The 19,377-nt window shown below is 55.1% G+C and overlaps 4 protein-coding genes and 1 long non-coding RNA gene across 8 annotated transcripts in view; 1 reads left to right on the top strand and 4 right to left on the bottom strand.

The window, feature by feature from the left end:
- HOXA3 (homeobox A3) overlaps window positions 1-11,294 on the bottom strand; it is a 44,561-nt gene extending 33,267 nt beyond the window's left edge. For all 3 annotated transcript variants that reach the window (XM_054495176.2, XM_063667447.1, XM_054495174.2), the window contains exon 1: window positions 10,028-11,294. The gene's annotated coding sequence lies outside the window, so the exon portion shown is untranslated. The remainder of the gene's footprint in view (window positions 1-10,027) is intronic.
- LOC129040534 (uncharacterized) lies at window positions 23-15,636 on the top strand. Its single transcript, XR_010126906.1, has 3 exons — window positions 23-246; window positions 11,285-11,391; window positions 12,014-15,636. It is a non-coding gene; the product is annotated as an uncharacterized LOC129040534 (long non-coding RNA).
- On the bottom strand, window positions 759-5,598 carry HOXA5 (homeobox A5). Its single transcript, XM_054495177.2, has 2 exons — window positions 2,742-5,598; window positions 759-1,780 (listed from the first exon to the last, which is right to left on the bottom strand). Exons 1-2 carry the CDS (start codon window positions 3,634-3,636, stop codon window positions 1,530-1,532), a joined length of 1,146 nt encoding a protein of 381 aa, XP_054351152.1. The 5' UTR covers window positions 3,637-5,598; the 3' UTR covers window positions 759-1,529.
- Window positions 5,339-8,191, bottom strand: HOXA6 (homeobox A6). The gene is made up of 2 exons (XM_054495179.2): window positions 6,970-8,191; window positions 5,339-5,598 (listed from the first exon to the last, which is right to left on the bottom strand). The coding sequence occupies exons 1-2, from the start codon at window positions 7,409-7,411 to the stop codon at window positions 5,339-5,341; spliced, it is 702 nt and encodes a 233-aa protein (XP_054351154.1). The 5' UTR covers window positions 7,412-8,191.
- HOXA7 (homeobox A7) lies at window positions 13,439-17,736 on the bottom strand. Of its 2 annotated transcripts, XM_054495180.2 has the most exons (4): window positions 17,560-17,736; window positions 16,860-17,030; window positions 15,904-16,491; window positions 13,439-14,948 (listed from the first exon to the last, which is right to left on the bottom strand). In XM_054495180.2, exons 3-4 carry the CDS (start codon window positions 16,280-16,282, stop codon window positions 14,635-14,637), a joined length of 693 nt encoding a protein of 230 aa, XP_054351155.1. In that variant the 5' UTR covers window positions 16,283-16,491; window positions 16,860-17,030; window positions 17,560-17,736; the 3' UTR covers window positions 13,439-14,634. The 2 variants fall into 2 exon arrangements, with proteins under 2 accessions (XP_054351155.1, XP_063523524.1); XM_063667454.1 differs by lacking the exon at window positions 17,560-17,736 and having other exon boundaries at window positions 16,860-17,236.
- Window positions 17,737-19,377: the final 1,641 nt, after the last annotated feature.

The following is a 19,377-nucleotide window of genomic DNA, read 5'->3' as shown; positions in this document are numbered from 1 at the left end:
ACGTGACGTTTTATAGCCAGTGAGCCGATCTGTCTGTGCTATGGATGATTTTACGATCTAATTCATAGACAAAACCCTATTCATTTGGCACCCAAATGTCATATAGCCGGAACTGGGGCTTATAAAGTTTACTGTTTTATAACTTTTAAAAGGAAAGACGGCATCAGTGTAAGCAGTCGGTAAATGTGCAAATCTCTAGTTGCGCTTTAGCTGCTCTGAGGAGTTTCCCAATCGAGCTAGGATGGGGTAAGTACCTTCCGTTTGTAGCAAATTAATTGTAGCAAAAGAAGCCAACTGGGTCCCGGGTGAAGAGTGGGGAAAGGGTGCTGGGATGGGTTAAGGGCAGAGGGTTTGGGGTCCACAGCCAGACAGAGCAGCGTCTTCAGCAAGTGGAGGCCTAGGACAGCCTTAGGAAAGAGGCAGGATCTGTGTGGCCTGAGGGCGGCTAACAAAGCCCTGGGCTTTTTCTCCTTTTTTCTTGCTCTTTCTCTCTTTTTTGTACCCAGCAAGTTAACTTTGTTTCCTCAGAGATGGGCAGGGTGGCCTGGGGCTTTGGAACAGCCTACAGCTTTTTCCACCTTCTGCCCTGAGCTTTGTGATGGGTCAGAGGTAGGGAAGCGATGGGACAGTGTTGGTATGAGGTCTCCCTACACAGGTCATCTGCTCAGGTAGCCTCAGACCCAACAGCTTCCAGGACTGCACAGACAGACAGAAAAGCAGACAGAGCCGCTCACTATTTGGCACAAACCAGACCAAGAGAACTTACAATAGAAAGTTTATTTTTTGTTCCAGTCAGTATTTTTTCCTTAAAAACAAATACAAAAAAAAAAAAAGCTGATCACAGTTTGCTTAAAACAGCCAGACTTGGACAATATTTGTAACTTTGTTCACAAAAACATACATCACTGAAGCTGCGCTTATAAGAGCCACTTCCAGAATTCGTGCAAAGGGTCCTACAAAGGCACGCAGGGACACACCGCTTTGAGTCACAGTTTTCATCACAGAGTCACTAGTCACTACATGTCGAACAAGTTGTGTCTCATCAAGTCACCTCTACAACAGCATTAATTACACAAGGAATATAGGTAGTTTGAATAAAAATATCTTTAACAGCTTGGAGCTATTGAGACAGGAACACTTCCACACACATGCACAGTTAAACAACTTGAGTGCAACACACAACATTGGCACTAAACGAGATTGAAGGGGGACTTTTTGTGTGTTTTTTTCTCTTTTCTTTTTTTGTTATAGTTACTTCAAGTAACACAGCTTGCTTCATATAAATAAGTTAAAACATCTATTTTTTTTTCAAGACAAAGCCATTCAGGACAAAGAGATGAACAGAAAGCAGATCTACTTATACAGGCGCTATAATGGCAATAAACAGGCTCATGATTAAAAGATGAATTAGGGCAACGAGAACAGGGCTTCTTCACAGAAGGAACACAAGGGAGTTTCAGAAAGTCACCTTAGTACTGACACTACGCGGGATCCGCTAATACTGCTCAGTACTTTAAACGCTCAGATACTCAGGGACGGAAGGCCCCTCCTGCCGCGGCCATGCTCATGCTTTTCAGCTTATTATCTTTTTTCCACTTCATTCTCCGGTTTTGGAACCAGATTTTAATTTGTCTCTCGGAGAGGCAAAGAGCATGTGCTATTTCAATCCTTCTTCTGCGGGTCAGGTAACGGTTGAAGTGGAACTCCTTCTCCAGCTCCAGGGTCTGGTAGCGCGTGTAGGCCGTCCGGGCCCTTTTGCCTTCCGGGCCGCCTATGTTGTCTGCAATAGAAAAGTCAGCGGTTTAGCCACCAACTCCTGTCTTCCAAAGTCCGCCAGGGGGACAAGCTTGGGTCCTGAGCAGGGAACCCAGGCGAAAAGCTCAACAAGTTCTGCCTACCAGCCCGCACACCCCTCCCGAATTTCCTTCCCTCTTCCTTTCTAGAAAGAAAACAATACGATTTGGACCCTGGGAACAATCTGCCCATCTGAGGCTGGGGCCGTGTCCCGGAGGACTCCGGCTTTCCCTGGCCCCTCTCCTGCCCTCTCCGACCTGCCCCGGGCGCCCTGATCGGGAGGCACAGCCCTCCCAGGCTGCCCACCGCACAGAAACCCAGGAAGCAAGGCCCTTTCCTGAGCGCCCAAGTGGCCTTCTGGTCACCCTCCCTCAAAGTTCCAGCCCCGAGAGCCGCCTCCCGTTTCCAGCCTGCAGGGTTGGGGCGCCTGTTTTCTTTTTCTTCCCTTTCCTTCTGTCTCCCTCCTGCCCCAAAAATTCAGAATCCTGCAGGCTCTCGCCTCGATTCTTCCCCCAGAGCCTCTTTTCGGGGGCTGTAATTAGTAATGCTGTTCCCCCAGCGTAGCCCTCCTCATAAATTATCCGCCGTGACAAGCCCGATTCACCGCTGCTACTGCCATCCTCTACCTCTCTGCGCCTTGCTCGGCTGGCCTGACCCCGGAGCGCGTTCCAAGGCGTGGGGTTCCAGAGGGGTTTTTTGCTTCCTCCCCCTTCCAACGTCTAAACTGGCCCAGCGAACGCCCATTTCCCCCACTATTTGTGAGCGCAGGGTGCTCGCAAAGAAGAAGAGGAAGGAGGAAGGCAGGGGAGGGAGAACGGCAAGGAGAGCTCCGCAGGGCTGGCAGAAATGAGACCAAGAGAGACTGGGAGAGGGAGGCAGAGGAGAGAGGAGGGGACCGAGAGCCGCGTCCCCGCGGTCGCGTGGATTTAGAAAAAGGCTGGCTTTACCATGACTTATGTGCAGCTTGCGCATCCAGGGGTAGATCTGGGGTTGGGCGGGCGGCGCCGGGCTCGGCTCGCTCTGCGCACTCGCCTGCTCGCTGCTGGCAGGGGCGTCCTCCTCGGCTCCGGACGCCGTGCCAACCCCCTCTCTGCTGCTGATGTGGGTGCTGCCGGCGTTGGCCGAGGCGCCGCTGGAGTTGCTCAAGGAGTTTTTCCCGCCGTGGTGGCTGTCGCTGCCGGGCGAGGGGGCCACGGCGGAGCAGGGCAGCGGGTCGGGCGGAGGCGAGTGCGTGGACGTGGCCGGCTGGCTGTACCTGGGCTCGGCGGGCGCCGCGCTGGCGCTGGCAGCGTAGCTGCGGGCGCGCTCTCCGGAGCCAAAGTGGCCGGAGCCCGAGCGGCCGACGCTGAGATCCATGCCATTGTAGCCGTAGCCGTACCTGCCGGAGTGCATGCTCGCCGAGTCCCTGAATTGCTCGCTCACGGAACTATGATCTCCATAATTATGCAACTGGTAGTCCGGGCCATTTGGATAGCGACCGCAAAATGAGTTTACAAAATAAGAGCTCATTTGTTTTTTGATATGTGTGCTTGATTTGTGGCTCGCGGTCGTTTGTGCGTCTATAGCACCCTTGCACAATTTATGATGAATTATGGAAATGACTGGGACATGTACTTGGTTCCCTCCTACGTAGGCACCCAAATATGGGGTACGACTTCGAATCACGTGCTTTTGTTGTCCAGTCGTAAATCCTGCCTGATGACCTCTAGAGGTAAACTCGTGCACTAATGGGGGAGTTGGGTGGAGGCGAGAGGGGTGGCGCGCGCGCCCCGGGCGCGTGCCCGCCGCCAGTTGCCGCCGTTCAGTCGGACTCGAGCGCCACCCGCTGGAGGCAGGGCTCATCGCCCAGCTTCCGACCAGGGGCTGCAAGGGCCGGGGTCGAATTGAGGTTACAGCCCATTATGGCAAAATTATTGCATTTCCCTCGCAGTTCCATTAGGATGTACCAATTGTTAGGCCGTCAGCTGCCGATCGCGCGCCCGGAGAGGATGCAGAGGATTGGGGGGAGGTGGTGACTTGCATTTTATTTACAACAACTTTATTTCCCCCGTTTTGCAGCCCCTCTTATTTTTGTGTCGAGGTTGGGTTTGGTACTGACCGTCCTGCCAGCAGCTCTGAATTTTGAAAATACAGATATCACCTTCGGGGAAGGGGGAAAGCCATTTAGCCAATTGGAGAAATAAATCCTGCCCGCAGCAGCAGCAGCTACAATTACGGCTCTGTTTTTGCGAGCGCATGAGGGACAGTGTCCCTGCCGCTCTTAAATGACAGGCGTCTATTAAAGATAGCTTTTGTGTAGTGTTTCTCCAAGGCGAGGTCAAATTCCATACACTTTTATAACCGTAGTCGATTTTTCTTTCGTGTGAATATGGTTTTCGTGTCATTAGTTTGCTATTTGATTTGTTTACGTATCCAGCCTGGAAAATCTTCATCACAGGGTCCGGTTCCTCGAGCCAGCCGGGCCCCAAGTTGGAGGGTTCTCCTTGAACCCAGCGAGTGGGCCCAGGCTCCCTGCAGCCACAGAGGCTGCTTGGGGTCTGGGGATCCGTGGGGCGGGTTACTGGGGTCTTGCTTAGACCTCCAGGAGTAAAATGAGGGCGATAATGGAAGCATTTCGTGGCAGTGCCTAGTATCTCTGTAGTTATTTTCCACGGCTCCGAAAGACTCAAGTAAATCACAAATATAGCTGAGAGGCAAGTGGAGTCTCCCTGCTGGAGGCCCGGCGTTGCAGGCGCCCCTGGCACGTCTGGAAGCCAGGACTCTGGCGGCTCCCATGGCCCTGGGCCCCTCGTTGGGTCCTGAACGCTGCTGTGGCGGCGACGCGGGCGCTATCGGAGGCTGGGAGCGGGATCCGGAGCCGGGAGCCTGAGGGAGCCCAGGGGCTCCCTGGGCTGTAATGTTCCACCCGCCCCCAGGTTAACTCGCCTCGGCTGAGGCTGCTTCTCTTCCACTGACGGTTGCACACGCGGGACCGAGAGACTGGGCTCTGTTGGGGCCCCCTTTGTTCCTCGAGCTTCCTGTTCTGGGAGGCGGCTTGGGAGGCCGCGACAAGGCCGGGCTCCAGCTCTTAGACCCCCTCTTTCCACGGGCCAGAGATGATTTGTTGATGCCCTTCGGGACTTACTGGCGAGGGACCCAGGCAGAGATGCCCAGACACGAAACGGGGCTCGGCCCAGGGCTCTTTCCTCCCCAGCAGCCCCGCGTCCCGAGGTCGGGGAGCTCAGAGACGCTAGCACAGGAGCCCTGGACGCATTCAGGGCGCACCCCAGAACTCCGGAGCCGGTTTGGGCATCCTTGTGGAGCGGGACTGGGTGTGTGCAGTGCGCCCCGCTCCACCGCTGTTATTGGCTGTGTGTGAGGTTTTGTTTTGTTTTGTTTTGTTTGTAAGAAATAAATGCACAGACGCTTGCAAAGCTCCGGGCTCCCCTGAAGCTGCGGAAGCCCCCAGATGGGAGCAGGCAGGGAGAAAAGTTGGGGAGCAGGCGAGGGCAAGGGGGCAAAGCCGAAGGAGGTTGCGGCGCTGGCCTGGTCCCTGCCCAGGCATCTACTCGCCCGCCTTTGCCTCTGAGTCCTCCCCGCTGGGCTGCGTGGAATTGATGAGCTTGTTTTCCTTTTTCCACTTCATGCGGCGGTTCTGGAACCAGATCTTGATCTGGCGTTCTGTGAGGCAGAGCGCGTTGGCGATCTCGATGCGGCGGCGCCGTGTCAGGTAGCGGTTGAAGTGGAACTCCTTCTCCAGCTCCAGCGTCTGGTAGCGCGTGTAAGTCTGGCGGCCTCGGCGCCCATGGCTCCCGTAAACAGTACCTACGAGTAGAAACGGCCGGGTGCCGGTAAGCCAGGGCCTGGAGGGTTGACCCAGTCAGCCCAGTGCCTCCCACAAGAAGCACCCGGACTGGAAACCACCCCGCCTCCACTCCAGCCTCTCCCACTATGTCTGGGGCCCAAAGCGTACTGAATGGGAGATTATTTCATACCAAGCGAGATGTTTTCCACCTATAACGACTTGGGGTGGACATTATTGTTTTTGAAAAATCCGCCTCATAGGAAAACCATTACAAGCAAAATAACAGAATGAGCATTCTTAATTTGGGACGCCCAGGTCGTGTTTTTGTGGGGATGCAGGATGTGTGTGTGTGTGTGTGTGGTGGGTGGTGTGGAACCATGTAAGTAGTGTACACACTCTGAATTCATAGTGGTCTCTTTGAGGATGCTACTGTGACCAGCCATGTCAGAACTCAACACATTTTTTTGAAGAGTTAAAAATGGTCAGCCGTCTTGAATCTTTACACATTCTCCCAAATTATATGACCCTTCTGAGAAATGCAGAACTCCCCCAAGGATAAAGTGGATTTTAATGGAAAACATTATAATTTTAACAATCTGCATTAGGCTCTGTCCTAGGGAATTCCTAGGAGTCTTTGGGATTCCCTGTGGAGTCCTTGGAAACCAGAGGCTAAAAGATGGAGCTATAGGTAGTCTAGGATTTCTGGCAATGTAGGATTGTGTTGGGCTGTCTGATCTGGTGCCAAAGATCCCCAAGGGTGGTGGGGGTCCCTCCAAGACAGGTGTATGAAGCTCAGGCATGGGCTCAGAAGAGGGCAGAAGTTGGCTAAGAGTGGGCAGTTGAGTAGAAGGCAGAGGAGATGAGGGAGGAGAGAGAGAAAAAATCCTGAGTTTGGGGCTGTGGCCCTCCAAGGCTTTGGGGAGACACTGGAAGAGGCCAAATGGCCACCTCTCTGTACGGGTTTCTGAAGGGCAGAAAGGAGAGGGGGTTGGGAAGCAAAGGGTATTTATCAGTGACGCAGTGCAAAAGGCCCTCTGGCTTGGGAAGCTGAGCAGGGTACCCAGGGTGCATGGACAGGCTGTCCCTCCCCACCAGCCTCTCTCTCTCTCTTCAGGCTGTCCCTGTCACAGGTCTCATATACGTGCCAGTGCCCCCATCCTCCCCTAAGGTGTCACCTTACAGGGACACTGGGGCCTTGCCCTTCCTCTGCCATGGCCTGATTGCCCCATTGGAAACTGATTTTTTCTTCTCTTTTAAGAAGCCAAAGAAACTTTGCTGGTTCTTTCCTCTTTTCTTTTTCTCTATTCCTCTTTCTACTCTTTTTCCTCCTTCTTTCTTTCTTTTCCTGCCTCCTTTCCCCTCTCCCTCCACTGTCTTGGGATATGCCTTACCCGCGCAGGAGTTCATCCGCTGCATCCAAGGGTAAACCGGGCTCGTGTACTTCCGGTCGGCGCCTTCGTCATGGAGTGCTTTGCCCTGCCCGCTGCTGCTGTCGGGTTTGTACTGCTGCTCGGGAGAAAAGTGCAGGTAGTCCCCGGGGCCCCTCTGCTTGCCACTGCCCGAGGGCGAGGCGCCACTGAGGTCCTTATCAGAATAGAAACACGAGGCCCCGTACTCGTAGGACGCCCGGTTGCAGGCCAGGACCGAGTTGGACTGTTGGTAGAAACAAGGTGAGGTGTACGTCTTGTCCGGGAGACTCGACGCCCCGTACGAGGCCGGGAAGGGCCTCAGCGCGTCATAGCCAGCCTGGTAGAGGGGCAGCTGGCCCAAGAAGGAGTCCTGGCTGCTGGGAAGGCTCCCGGGGAAAGTGGGATTCACAAAATAGGAACTCATTTGCGCGCCCCTCTGCAGGACTGTGATTTGTTGTGTATTAGTACATCTGGCTATAACTATTAGTAGTCATCGAACTGGTTTGTTTCTGGATGGCCGAACGCCAAAAGCGACAGCAGCAAATCGTACCAGCTGACGCGGCGGCGGCCAATGGGAGTGAACGCCAGAGCCCGCTCCCCGGGGAACGCGGCGACCAAGGCAGCAAAGTTACAAACAGCCCCCAGCCCGCCCGCCCGCCGCCCGCCCGGCAGATTAATGGGCGCGCACAGCTAGCCGGCCCGGCTCTCTTCCCTAACGCCAGCGGCGAGCACGGCCCGTTCAGGGGCGAGCAGATCAGGCCAGAGTAGGAACACTAACGCTTGGGCCGCCCCAAAGGCCCCGCCAGGTCCCCTCCTTCCTCCTCCCCTTTTTGCTTTATTGCATTTTGCGGGTTCCCCGCCCCTCCTCCTCCAAACAGGAAACCTGAAGGTCCTGCGCCAGGAGGGGCAGTGACAAAGGTGGCTTTGCTCCCTGCCGGCCTGCACTCCAGGCATGGCCCCGAGTTGCCCCTCCCCTAGCGCTCCCCTATTCGTGGGTGCGAGTTCTTGAGCTGGAGCAAGGGCCGTGAGAAACCAGGCCTTCACTCTATGCTCTTCACTCGTGCGCCTTAGGAATCGGTGAACTCCCTTATTCTCTCCTTCTCCGCTAGCACCAGGGGCCTGGGCCCTGCAGCCCAGAGCTGAAGGATCACCTGGAGCTGACCAGGACTCAGCCAAACGTAGGTTCTTCCCACCCATTCCCTCCTCCCACATACACATCCTGTTTGAGTCCCAAGGGGCTCAATGGCCCTCGCCTGCCTGGTCTCAAAGCACCCCTTCCAGCTGGGCGTCCCCATCCCACCTTTGAACCCAGGGAACTGAAAGGCCAGAAACCACTGGTTTCAACAAGAAAGGACCAACAGAGCAGCGGCCGTGAGACTGGGTTCACGAGGGACAGCCGAGGGACCTGCTCCCCTGCCCAGCGCCTGGGGACTCAGCATCCACTGCGAGAACCGCTCAGAGCTGCGGCAGATAAAAATCCAGATGTGAAATCTCTCTGTCCACATTCCAGAGGCACAGAAGACGCAGAGGCCCTGGCCAAGCTGGGCACAGAGGGCAGCTCTGCGGGGCCCAAGGCCGCGGGATAATTGATGGGCTCGGTTTCCGGGGCGCCCGACAACCGGCACTGTCCTGGGGCCGCCCTCTTTACTGCCCTTCCTGGGACCGCAGGGAGGGCTGCCGCCCCTCAGTCGCTCCGGAACCGGGAATAGTTGTCTCACCGGCTCCAGAAATCCTGAATTGCTTTCACTGCTGTCCCAGGCCTGGCGGTCCCCAGACAGGACATTAAAAGCCTGTCCTGGGCTGCTCACTCTTGCCTGAGAGGTGTGCCTTCGAGATAGTTGACTTTTACAACACATGGATCAATCTCGTTTTGTAAAATGTGATAGCAGCCCAATGGCATTTTTACAACTGTGTTTGTTGGGCTTGTAAAAACCCCTTGAATTAGCCTTAAAATCCTCAATTCTGTGGAGGTTGAAGAAAGACTATTTACGTGATTTGGATGGATTTCTGGAGACTGTTTACAAGATCTGTAAAACCCTGGCCAATGCAGGCTCACCCGGTTCAGGACTTAGTGGGGAGGTGGCAATTGGCAGTGTTCCAGTAGGAATCTAGTAATGACTTGATCTCTTCCTTGCTTTTCAATTTTTTTCCTGAACTCTCCTCTCACAAAGGGAAAAAATTGGGAAAGGACTGGCCTAAGGTCGACCTCCAAAGAGCCCAAGAGGCATTCCTGGAAGGTGGCTACTAGCCCAGCAATGGGGGCTACCCCTGGAAGCCGGATGCCTGTTCCCCAGTCAATCCGTCCTGGAAAGGGTTTACTTTGCATATAAAGCAGGGCCTCGAATGAGAGGATAGAATTGGGCATTTCCCACACATTACTTCAGGGAAAGAATTCAATACGTGAAAATGAAAACTCGAGTCAAAAAATTAAAAGGGACTTTTAAAAATAGCTGTTTGAAGAAAAACATGTTTTTGTTATTTTTTTCTTAAACAAAATTATCAGACAACAGTGATTTTAAGCAAATTATTATTTAAGATGAAAATAACCGTTTGGCGATGTCAATCAGTGTTTACATTTATGATTTCCTTTTCATTCCCCCATGTCCCACATAGTGGTGGGTCGGTGTCAATTTACTATTATTATTATTTGTCATGCCTTGACCAGGATTCTCGATCTAATTATTGTTCCAGCTAACAAGAGAATTTGATTTCTCAGCTAAGAGCCAGAAAACATTATATTTCTAGCTTCTATAGGCACTAAGATGGAAAAATATATATTACATTGGAATCTTTACATGTTAGCCAAGGCTAGTGCATATCATGTTGGCAGCTGACCAATTCATTTCTCCAACCAGATACACACTCTCTCTCTCTCTCTCTCTCTCTCTCTCTCTCTCTCTGAGGGAGAGAGAGAGAGAGAGGGCTATTCCGGCAAGAATAGGCGCCCCAGACCCTCCAAAGAGCCTCTCCTGCGATGGTGAGAATGGCCACCCCAGGGCTCTCTCTCTTCCCTGCCAAAGCCACGCAGAAAGCGACTTACCTTTCAGTTTCTCTCCAAGGGGGGCAGGATGGCGAGCTGGGCCCCACTGTCTGCCCTTGCGCTGGTCTGCCCATTGAACAGCTCCACCTCCGCCAGCCTGGAGGGTGGTCTGGGAGTATGTAGGTGTGGGACCTTGAAGGCCACCTCGGTCCAGCCAGCTCGCTAGCCCAGGCCAGAGCCCAAAGCACACAGGTGCGGCCTCTGCCCTTCACAGGCCCTCGCCTGGAGCCAAAGCCGTCCTTCTTTGCCATAGCCAATCCTCCTCAGAGCAGCCAGGCCTACAGGCCTCAGGACTACAGGTAGTCTGTCCGATTTCAGAATCCCAAAGCCAGAGCGTTCCCTGAACCAGCGTGCGCCCCCAGAACGCCTTGGGACGCGCAGTTTGGACAGAAGCAGCCATGACGTGCCAGGCGGCCTGTGCAACCAGTCTCCATGGTGCTGGAGTGGGGGTGGGGGAAGACCCGAGTCTATACCGGCGTCCAGCTCCGGTCAGGGGTAGCCGAGGCGGGGAGATTTCCCGGCCAAATAGGCTCTGGGTGATCGCCTCCCAGGTCCCCTTGCGTCCCCCTCTACCCTGCTTGCTGGGAAATCTCTGAGGGGCCAGTACAGCAGTCGCGCCAGGCTGCAAGAGGCGGGCTGCAGCTGGCGCCGGTCCCGGCGACGGCCACGGCGTGGCAGCAGCGAGCGCCAGCACGGTCGCAATAAATAATCGGCCCGTGGCAGCCGCAGTCAGGAAGGCAGCGACCCTAGGATGCAAATGCGCAGCTTTATCCGCCCCGAGCGCACACAGAACACGGGCGAACGTCCCAAACATCCACAGCCCCCTTCTATTTATCGAATCCATACCAAGATATTGTCTCAAGATGGGGAAACAACAACCCAAACAAAAAGAACCTCGGACTCTTTTCTTGTCGCTGTCCGAGGAGTTCCCGGGGCAAATCTGGTCTGATGTGCACTTAGGCCGAGCTACAGTTCGAGCCACCTCGCTACGCAAAGCCACCGCCAGCAGCACGCTCTGCGCTTCCTCCCTAGCAGCTCCACCATCCTCTCCCCGCTCGCGGAAGGTGGGGAGTGCCGTCGCCAGTCCGTTGCGCCAAGGTGGATTGGGGGGTCCCCCTATCGCCCAGACTCGGTTTGCGTCCTTCCTTCAACCTTAGCTGCGGGACCCTGCCACCCGCGCTAACATCGTTGTGTCCTCTGCACCGAAACTTCCCACCAAGTAACACCCAATTAATCCCATCCTCTCCTCCAACACAGAATTCCACCCACGCACCTATTCCCCCTCCCAGCGCTTCAGACACCTCTCTCATCGAAAAACTGGGCGAAGGGAAGCCGGCAACGAGCGGAGAACTCTGGCTGAATTAGTAAGTTTTTCTGTTTCCCCCTTCTACCTTTCTCTCTGAAACCAGTTCCCACGGAGTAGAAAGTGCTGTGCTGATACTAATAAAATGCCTGTGGATTAATGCACTTTGCCCTCACCTCTTCTCACCTTCCCAGGTCAAAGACGATCTCCTGTTGTTGGGGAATCCAACAAAACCAAATAGGGCCATGAATGAAAACATAAAAATCCAAACCCAAAGGGCTGGCGGGGAACACGGTGTGCCGGGCCACTTCCTTTTGGGCTTCACGGGGTCGCTAGGGAAGGGGAGAGAGACGATCCAAGGGATGCTGCCCTGTGCCTGGGCGCTGTGCCACGGAGGGCCGAAGGAAGGCGGGCACTTACTGCCAAGGCGAGCCAGGGAAGGGAGAGAAAGGGAGTGGTGTGTGTGTGTGTGTGTGTGTGCGCGCGCGCGCGCGTGTGTGCCTGTGTGTATGACGTGTGTGGGCTGTAGTGTGTGATGGGGGCAAGTGTGAATGGGTGAGCATGGGTAAGGGGGAGTATGCCCCTCTTAAAGCCTCCCTGGGTGCCCTCTCCCACCGCTACCGCCGCCGGCTGTCGCCTCACCACCTTTGCTCCTGTCTCCTCCCCATATGTCTCACCTTCAGACGGTGGCTCCCAGAAGCTCCTGCCCCTCTGACAGCTGTCGCTTGGGCAGCCCGAGAGAAGAATCGTCCTCTTTCCTGGTGCCAGAGGACGCAGGAAATTAGCCAGGTTGCGAGTTGCAAAGCTGCCGCCGCGGCGCCGGGAACCGGGCGCGCCCAATCTCCAGCGGTAGCCGCCAGGCCTGGCCTGGCCGGGGCTTCCCTTCGCTCGCCATCTCCGGACAAAGCACAGCCGAGCCCGGCTGGAAGGCAGAGCTCCGAAGGAGGCAGGACGGAGCGGAGCAAAAGAATGCGGCTCTATTCTCGCAAGGGAAATTATAAAAAAGTTCATGTTCACGGTTCTCATCCACATGACCGACAGTGGCCAATGGAAGGGCCGAACAACTCATAAAGTTGTATTGCAAAGTTGTAAATTTTCATAAACAACAACGGATTTATGACCCTTTCCCCATCACTGAGAGGAGGCAGCTCTTACACCGGCGCCATCTTACCACCGAGGCCGCCCCGACTTGGGGCCTCAGGTTTTACAGACCCTTTTGGGCCCGGTTTTACTAAAAGAGCCATAAGAAGCGGGCCCAACCCAGGCAGGAGACTGGAGACGAGGTCTTGCAGGCGGAACTCAGGATGCTCTGAGCTGCCCGCACAACCCCTCGCCCTTCGCCCCTCGCTCCTTCCCCGCATCCAGATGCCCCAGCCCCTGCCCAGGCTGCGTAGCCCAGCGGGGGTCTGCGGTCCTAGCCCCTCCCCACGCCACCTACTGCAGTGCCGGACCCTGGGCCGCCCTCGCCTCGTCTGCAGGCGGGGTGGGGACTTTAAATCCCATTTCCTAGCCCTGGGGCTGGGTTCAGGGCGCATGCGAAATCCGGAATCAGCCTCTGGGTAATGCCCCTTTCCAAGCCCACTGCACAGCCTTAGAGGAAAGGGTGGATTTGAAATTTCCTCATGGAATTGATGGAGGTTTTTAGGGAGATTCATAGAATATAACGTGTCTACCAAAGATTCCGTTTTCAAGGGATCTAGAAGATGTTAGTGCACACGCAAAAACCAGACAAACATCTCTACACGGATAAAGGCACATATACAATTATGCACACAGGGAAGGGCATACACTCTATTGTGGGCACAGAATGACATGCAATTATGGACACACAAAAACACATGCACCCAATTATGGACACCAAAATATATACAATTGTGGAATTAGGTAAAAACACACACACAGAAATGCATACACAGAAAAATAAGCACATACTCATACAAATACGCACATAAAAATACATAAAAAAGATACATGACACCAATACATGGGCACCCAACACTTGGACCATCACAAGGACAGCCACCCCACTTTTGCTTCCCCACTGCCCCTTGCCCTCCAGCCATGCTCACCTCCCCTTTCCCAGTCCCCTCTGGATAAGGCAGTCCACATTTTTCTTTGTCACCACGCATCTTTATTTTCGGTTACATAAAACACAGCTGGGCTGGGAAGTGTGCCTTCCCTGAACCCCAGGATGGAGCTGAGCGGGGTACAGGACAACACAGGAGATGAAGGGCATTGCGGAGGGCATTGGACCTCCCCACCCACTACAGTTAACTCAAGACAACATACCATGCTACAAAGTCACCCCATTAACACATCCTTTCCAAGTCAAGACACTGCCTTACAAATGAACTCCAAGACTATAGAAATGATCAAAAAAAAAAATCTTGTTCAAATATACAGTATCTGCTATTATAGGAAACGTCAGGGCATACATATTTAACACAGCTGAACAGTAAGATACAGGAGCCAGAGTAAAGGACAGCGAAGCTGGGAGCATCTCCACAGTCCTGCTAAGTAAGCAGAAGCTAACCCACAGATCTGCAGCCAGCTCAGGAACATTCCCCTCCAGAAGTGGGGGTTGATGGGCCTGAGCTTTGGGTGCCAAGCCAGAGAAGGAGGGATTGATTCTAGGGTACAAGCACTTAGAATGCTTTTTGGAATAAATATATTATTTTTCAATTTAAATAGATGCCAATACCCTGATCCTTGACCTCAGCACATTCTCAGGGCAGCCTCAGGGACCCCAAAAGCTGCGGGCTGTAAGCAGCGGGGGCCTTGCCTGGGAGCAGTCGGCACTAGGTAGCAGGCAAGCCAGCCAGCACAAAATAGGTAGTTTTAGGGGAGTAGGTAGTAGTGAGATTCACTTTCTTGCGGGTCTGGGAGGGTGGTGCTGGGTGTCTGCCAGTGTTGGGATACATAGGGACTTCCTGGGAATGGAGGCCCTCTGGGGCTGGATACATAGGTAGTTTGGGGATGCCTCAAGCAGAGGCCTGTGCTAGGTAGTATTTTGGCCGCGCCAGAGCAGGGCCGGGTGGCCTGGGGTTGGGGGTCTTTTGGGGTCCTCGGAGGCAGAGGGAATCCAAGGCGACCCAGTCTCTGAGGCCGCTCAGTCCACAAAAGTTGGGAGCTGGAGTAGGTGATGGGGGTGGGTAGAGTGCAGGTTGGGGACTGGGTTGTTTTTTTGTTGTTGTTGTTGTTTTTACATTTTCTTTTATTTTTCCCATTTTTGTAAGTAAAACCAGTGCGTCTCTTAAAGACGTTTTCCGACTGTCCGGTGCAGCGAGGGCCCCGGATCGGCCCCTCATTCCTCCTCGTCTTCCTCTTCTTCATCATCGTCCTCCTCGTCGGCCTTGTCCACGGCAGCGGTGGCGGCAGCAGAGGGCACGGCGCCCTCGGGAGCTGCGGCGGCAGTCGGACCTTCGTCCTTATGCTCTTTCTTCCACTTCATGCGGCGGTTCTGGAACCAGATCTTAATCTGGCGCTCGGTGAGGCAGAGCGCGTGGGCGATTTCAATGCGGCGGCGCCGCGTCAGGTAGCGGTTGAAGTGGAACTCCTTCTCCAGCTCCAGCGTCTGGTAGCGCGTGTAGGTCTGGCGGCCCCGCTTCCTGTCAGGTCCTGAGAACAGACATGCAGACACATGAACACAAGGGCAGACAAGTTAGGCTGCTGTCCCAGAGCCCGCATCTTCCTCCTGACCTAGTCCCCGGCGAGCATCCCCCTCTGCCCCAGTCCCCGAACTGAGCTAGGGGAGGAGGGGGAGTGTTAGGGAAAGACCCCCACTGCAGTGCCAGTCGCGCAGGCAGCTCTATAGTGAGCAAAGGCACAGAATCTCAACTTTACAACCGACCTTTCCAGCCGGCTAAGCTTCCACAATGTTCTGCTTCCCCTGACAAAGAAAAACTGTAAATATAGAGTGTGAGCAAGTGGGAAACGCTGCACTTTTGCCATTCAAAGATGAGCACGGCAATTCCCCTGCCTTGCTAGGCAAGCGGGCGACCCTTCCCAGCAGCCTGAGCCCTCATCCCCAGGACCTTCCAAGGGCACCCCGACCCTCTGTCCTCATTCCCTCGCCCCCATCTTGAAATGGCCCGTGACACAGGGTCGGGTGAGAGGCCCTGGAGGGCTTGGCTCTCCCAGCTTTTGAGAAAGAAAAGTCAGGCAGCAAGGAAAAGGAGGAGAGAGAGAAGAAAGGGAGGGAGGGTGACAGAGGAAAGAGAAAGAGAGACAGAATAGCGAACAAACTTAATGTTAAAATTCCAAGGCAAATGGAGTTAAATAAATTTACGAGGATCGAACCCATTAATTGGGCCATAAAAAGTTTTATGAGCCTCATTTACATACAATGCTATGAGCTCCACGCAATGGCGCCTCCGCTCTAATTAAAACCAGAAAGGCTGCGCCGGGAGTCACGGGGCTACCGGCTCGCAACAGCCTGGCTCCGCTCTTCCGGCCCCGCGCCCCGCGCCCCGCGCTCCGCGCTCCCCAGCGCCGCGCTCCCCGCTCCCCAGCGCCGCGCTCCCCGCTCCCGGTCCCGCTCCGCCAGCCCGGCCCGCCTAGCTACTGCGCCTACCTGAAGACCGCATCCAGGGGTAGATGCGGAAATTGGCTTCAGCCGGACCGTGCAGCGCGCCCTCGTCCGCCTTGTCGCAGGCGCCTTTGACGAGGTCACTGCAGAGCCCGGGGATGTTTTGGTCGTAGGAGGCGCAGGGCAGGTTGCCGTAGGCGTCGGCGCCCAGGCCGTAGCCAGACGCAAAGGGGCTCTGATAAAGGGGGCTGTTGACATTGTATAAGCCCGGAACGGTCGAGGCGAAGGCGCCGGCGGCCGCCCCGTAGCCGCTTCTCTGTGAGTTGGGCGCAAAGGAGCAAGAAGTCGGCTCGGCATTTTGGAACAGAGAAGCCCCCGCCGTATATTTGCTAAAAAGCGCGTTCACATAATACGAAGAACTCATAATTTTGACCTGTGATTTGTTGTCCGGCAGCTTTCAGTGTCGGTTTTACGAGGTAGCGTGATATATGATAACATTACACCCCCAGATTTACACCAAACCCCATTTTCTTTTGGACGGAGCTCGCCGCAGCACGTGACCGCCCACATGACCGCCTCCGCCAATCTCAGCAACCCTCACAGGTGGTCTCGCTCCGCGGGGCCCGCAGCCTCCTAGAATGGAAGGGGAAGAGGCTCAAATATGCGGCCAACGAATCTGCCGGCGCCCGGCGGGCCTGGCGCGTCCCGCGGAAAAAGACCTGGAGGCTCCGCGGGAGCGCCCAGCTGGCGGCCAACCTCCGCACTGGGGTCTGCGGACGCCGGGCGGCCCGGCCCCGCGCAGCCCCCGCCCCCCCCCCACCGCCCCTCGCCGACTCCTGCTAGTGAGCCCTGGACCAAGCTTGGGATCCTCCCCATCCCTCTCCTGTCCGCCTGCCCAGCCCCTGGAAGGGTCTCTGTCTCCCGCAACAGCCTGCCCCGCGGTGGCCTTGTGGGCAGGACTCAGCTATGAGCAGATCGACTCTGCCCAAGTCTTCTCTCACCCAGGTCCAGTGGGCGACAGGCCGGACTTAGACTCGGATCCAGACGGGGAAGGCGCAGCACCTCTTGCAGCTGCAGCGAGAATGCCACCGCAAACTGGAACCATGTGGTTCGAATAAAGTCAACGTCTCCCAGCTTCCTTTCCTTAATCGGAGGCACACTGTTTATCCGCCCTAAAGGAAGCAGTGAAATATTTATCTATTAATGAGACTCATTTGCCAACAGATTTATTAACGTGGGGTTCCCCTCCCTCCTCCGGGACGCTGTAGTGCTGCAGGCTCTGTGCCTTCGCTCCTGGGCACCTGGCTGGCTCCAGCAGTCCGATAAATTGCTAAAGATTCCTTTGTCCTTGCCACAACTACTGGTTCCCCTCTGGCGCATGGGGAGCCACGGCTGTTTCCCCCAGCTTGGAGAAATCTCAGGCCTGCACCCTTCCAGGCACTCCCAACACTGGAAGGTTTCTAGGGTAGGCCGGGGTGCCTGGGAACAATACATGCTTTAGAGACGATTTGGAGAGGGGGCTCTGGCGTCTAGGGACTGCAACCCACTGTGGACTTCCATTACTTTTGAAGACACCGAAAACAAATAGGGGGACCACCCCCTAAAGGCCACCCAGCTGTGGAGGCTTCACCTGTCCAAGTACCAGCTCACATGGAGCTGAGCGCACAGTGTTCTCACTCCCTCCAGGCCTCCAATTCCTACCTTCCAGGCCTCCGACCCCTGCACCATGTTGGACCAGCTGAAGTCCCTGCCGCCCACCGCTCGGTGGAGGATGGTGGGGAGAACCCTTCCCCTAAACGCCTCATAAACTGCCCGGCTGCGCTGGAAGCCCGGCCACCTTTTACTGCTCAGCTCGATTACACACCATAAACCCGACCTCACAATGGAATTGCCCCGGAAATTCTCCTGTAAATTATAGAGTTTAGTTCCTTGTGTACAAAGTACTTCCCATCACTTTCAGAAGGTCCAGGCCGCCCCCGTTTACCGCACCCTCTCAGGGGGTCCCAGGAATACAAAAGGTGGAGGGAGGGTTCAGATCGGGACGCCACGGAGCCCCAGTTCCTGCGCAGTGAACCACCGGGGCTTGGGTGGGAAGGCGGGGGCTGGTGGGGCAGGTGGGCCCTGGGCTGTCTCCTCCCGGGCCACGGAAGCCTGGGGGTAGGGGTGTGGAGTGAGGGACAATATCCGGGGATGTCTTTATGGCGGATCAGATGATACCTTGTCTCCAGTGGAGAATAGAGGGAGTAAGACAAAAAGAGAAGACCTAAATAATCCCAGTCGCATCGCCTTCTGAAAGGAAATAAAAACCCAAGAAAGTTAAAAGAAGATGAAGCAAAACAAGAAGGCTAGATCAAAGAGGCAGAATTAGACCGCTTTAGACCAATAAATTGTTCCTGGGGTGACACACAGCAAGACGCAAAGAGAAAAGACCAAGGCCCCCGCCGCCGCCGTCTGTCTAGACTCAAGCGACTGGAGGGGCCGACAGAGCTGGTGTTTAAAGTAGAACCTGCCCAATCCAACAGCCCGAGCGGGGAGCGATTTCGGGGAGCGCGGGAAGGAACGCACTTCGCCAAGGGAGGGCCGGGTGCCCTCGCCCCCGGCTCATCCCTGCTCCGATTTTGCCCGGCGAGCGTCCAGGAGGTTCTGGCAGGACGCACTGCCCCTCTGCTCCGGCCAAGGAGGATGCGGATACTGCCCGTAAGGCTTCGGCCTTTATGGACCCAAGTCAGCCAACTGGGCCGAGTCCTGCGGACACCGAAACCTCCCTTTCGTTTCCAGGCTTCTTTCTCCCCTCTTGCCCTCTGTGGTCTAATTTAAAACGAAAAGGTCGGATAAAATCAGGCTTTCAATAAGGCTTCTTTAACTGCGTGTTCTCTATTCATTGATTCTCTACTTATTTGACTGAAAAGACACAAATGCACTAGGTTATGTGAGATAATTTTCACAGAAATACTCATTGACCCTCAGCCTGAAGCAGGCACATGTAGGCGGGTTTCTAATCAGCCGAGCTATCTTTAGACATTTTCCACTGCCGTCCCTGAGCTTCCTTCCTACCTACTGGCAGAGCGTGTTTACCCTGCTTCTTGTTACCAAATACCAATATTTAAATTCAATTATGAAGGTAAAGCCAGCTCTAGGCAGGGAATAGCGCCTTCCAGAGATTTGGGTGGCTGGCGAACTGCTTCCTAAAGGTTTCCACCCTTGCCTCTCTCACCAGCTGCATCTGTTCCCCACCCAGTCAGTGAGTGATCCCTAGCCTGGGCGCAAAGACAAACTCGTCCCTGTCGCTTACAAATGAGATTGGGTTGGTGCGGGGTCTTGCCTGGGTGAAGGCCCGCTGCGGGGAAGCCACTCCCAGGCTTCCCAGAGGAAAAGCAGACTCCCAGCCACCAGCCTGCCAAGGGCAAGGGAGGAGCCTTTGGACAGTCTACCCGGGCCTGGGAGACCCTGGGCGGCCTGCACCTACCTGAGGCCTCCGTGATCAGTGGAGAGACGCAGTCGCCACCGATCTGTGACTTC

Source organism: Pongo pygmaeus, chromosome 6 (assembly GCF_028885625.2).
Source record: "Pongo pygmaeus isolate AG05252 chromosome 6, NHGRI_mPonPyg2-v2.0_pri, whole genome shotgun sequence".
NCBI classification, from domain to species: domain Eukaryota; kingdom Metazoa; phylum Chordata; class Mammalia; order Primates; family Hominidae; genus Pongo; species Pongo pygmaeus.
The sequence above is the reverse complement of the archived record's forward strand: the minus strand, read 5'-3'. Positions and strand labels throughout refer to the sequence as shown.

Excerpts from the sequence above, each read along its gene's own strand:
- HOXA5 (XM_054495177.2), bottom strand. The coding sequence starts at position 3,636 with ATGAGCCCTGCCTCCAGCGGGTGGCGCTCGAGTCCGACTGAACGGCGG. Across the intron at positions 1,781-2,741 it reads CAAGCTGCACATAAGTCATG|ACAACATAGGCGGCCCGGAA; the intron begins GTAAAGCCAGCC and ends TTTCTATTGCAG.
- HOXA6 (XM_054495179.2), bottom strand. The coding sequence starts at position 7,411 with ATGAGTTCCTATTTTGTGAATCCCACTTTCCCCGGGAGCCTTCCCAGC. Across the intron at positions 5,599-6,969 it reads GCGGATGAACTCCTGCGCGG|GTACTGTTTACGGGAGCCAT; the intron begins GTAAGGCATATC and ends TTCTACTCGTAG.
- HOXA7 (XM_054495180.2), bottom strand. The coding sequence starts at position 16,282 with ATGAGTTCTTCGTATTATGTGAACGCGCTTTTTAGCAAATATACGGCG. Across the intron at positions 14,949-15,903 it reads CCCCTGGATGCGGTCTTCAG|GACCTGACAGGAAGCGGGGC; the intron begins GTAGGCGCAGTA and ends GTCTGTTCTCAG.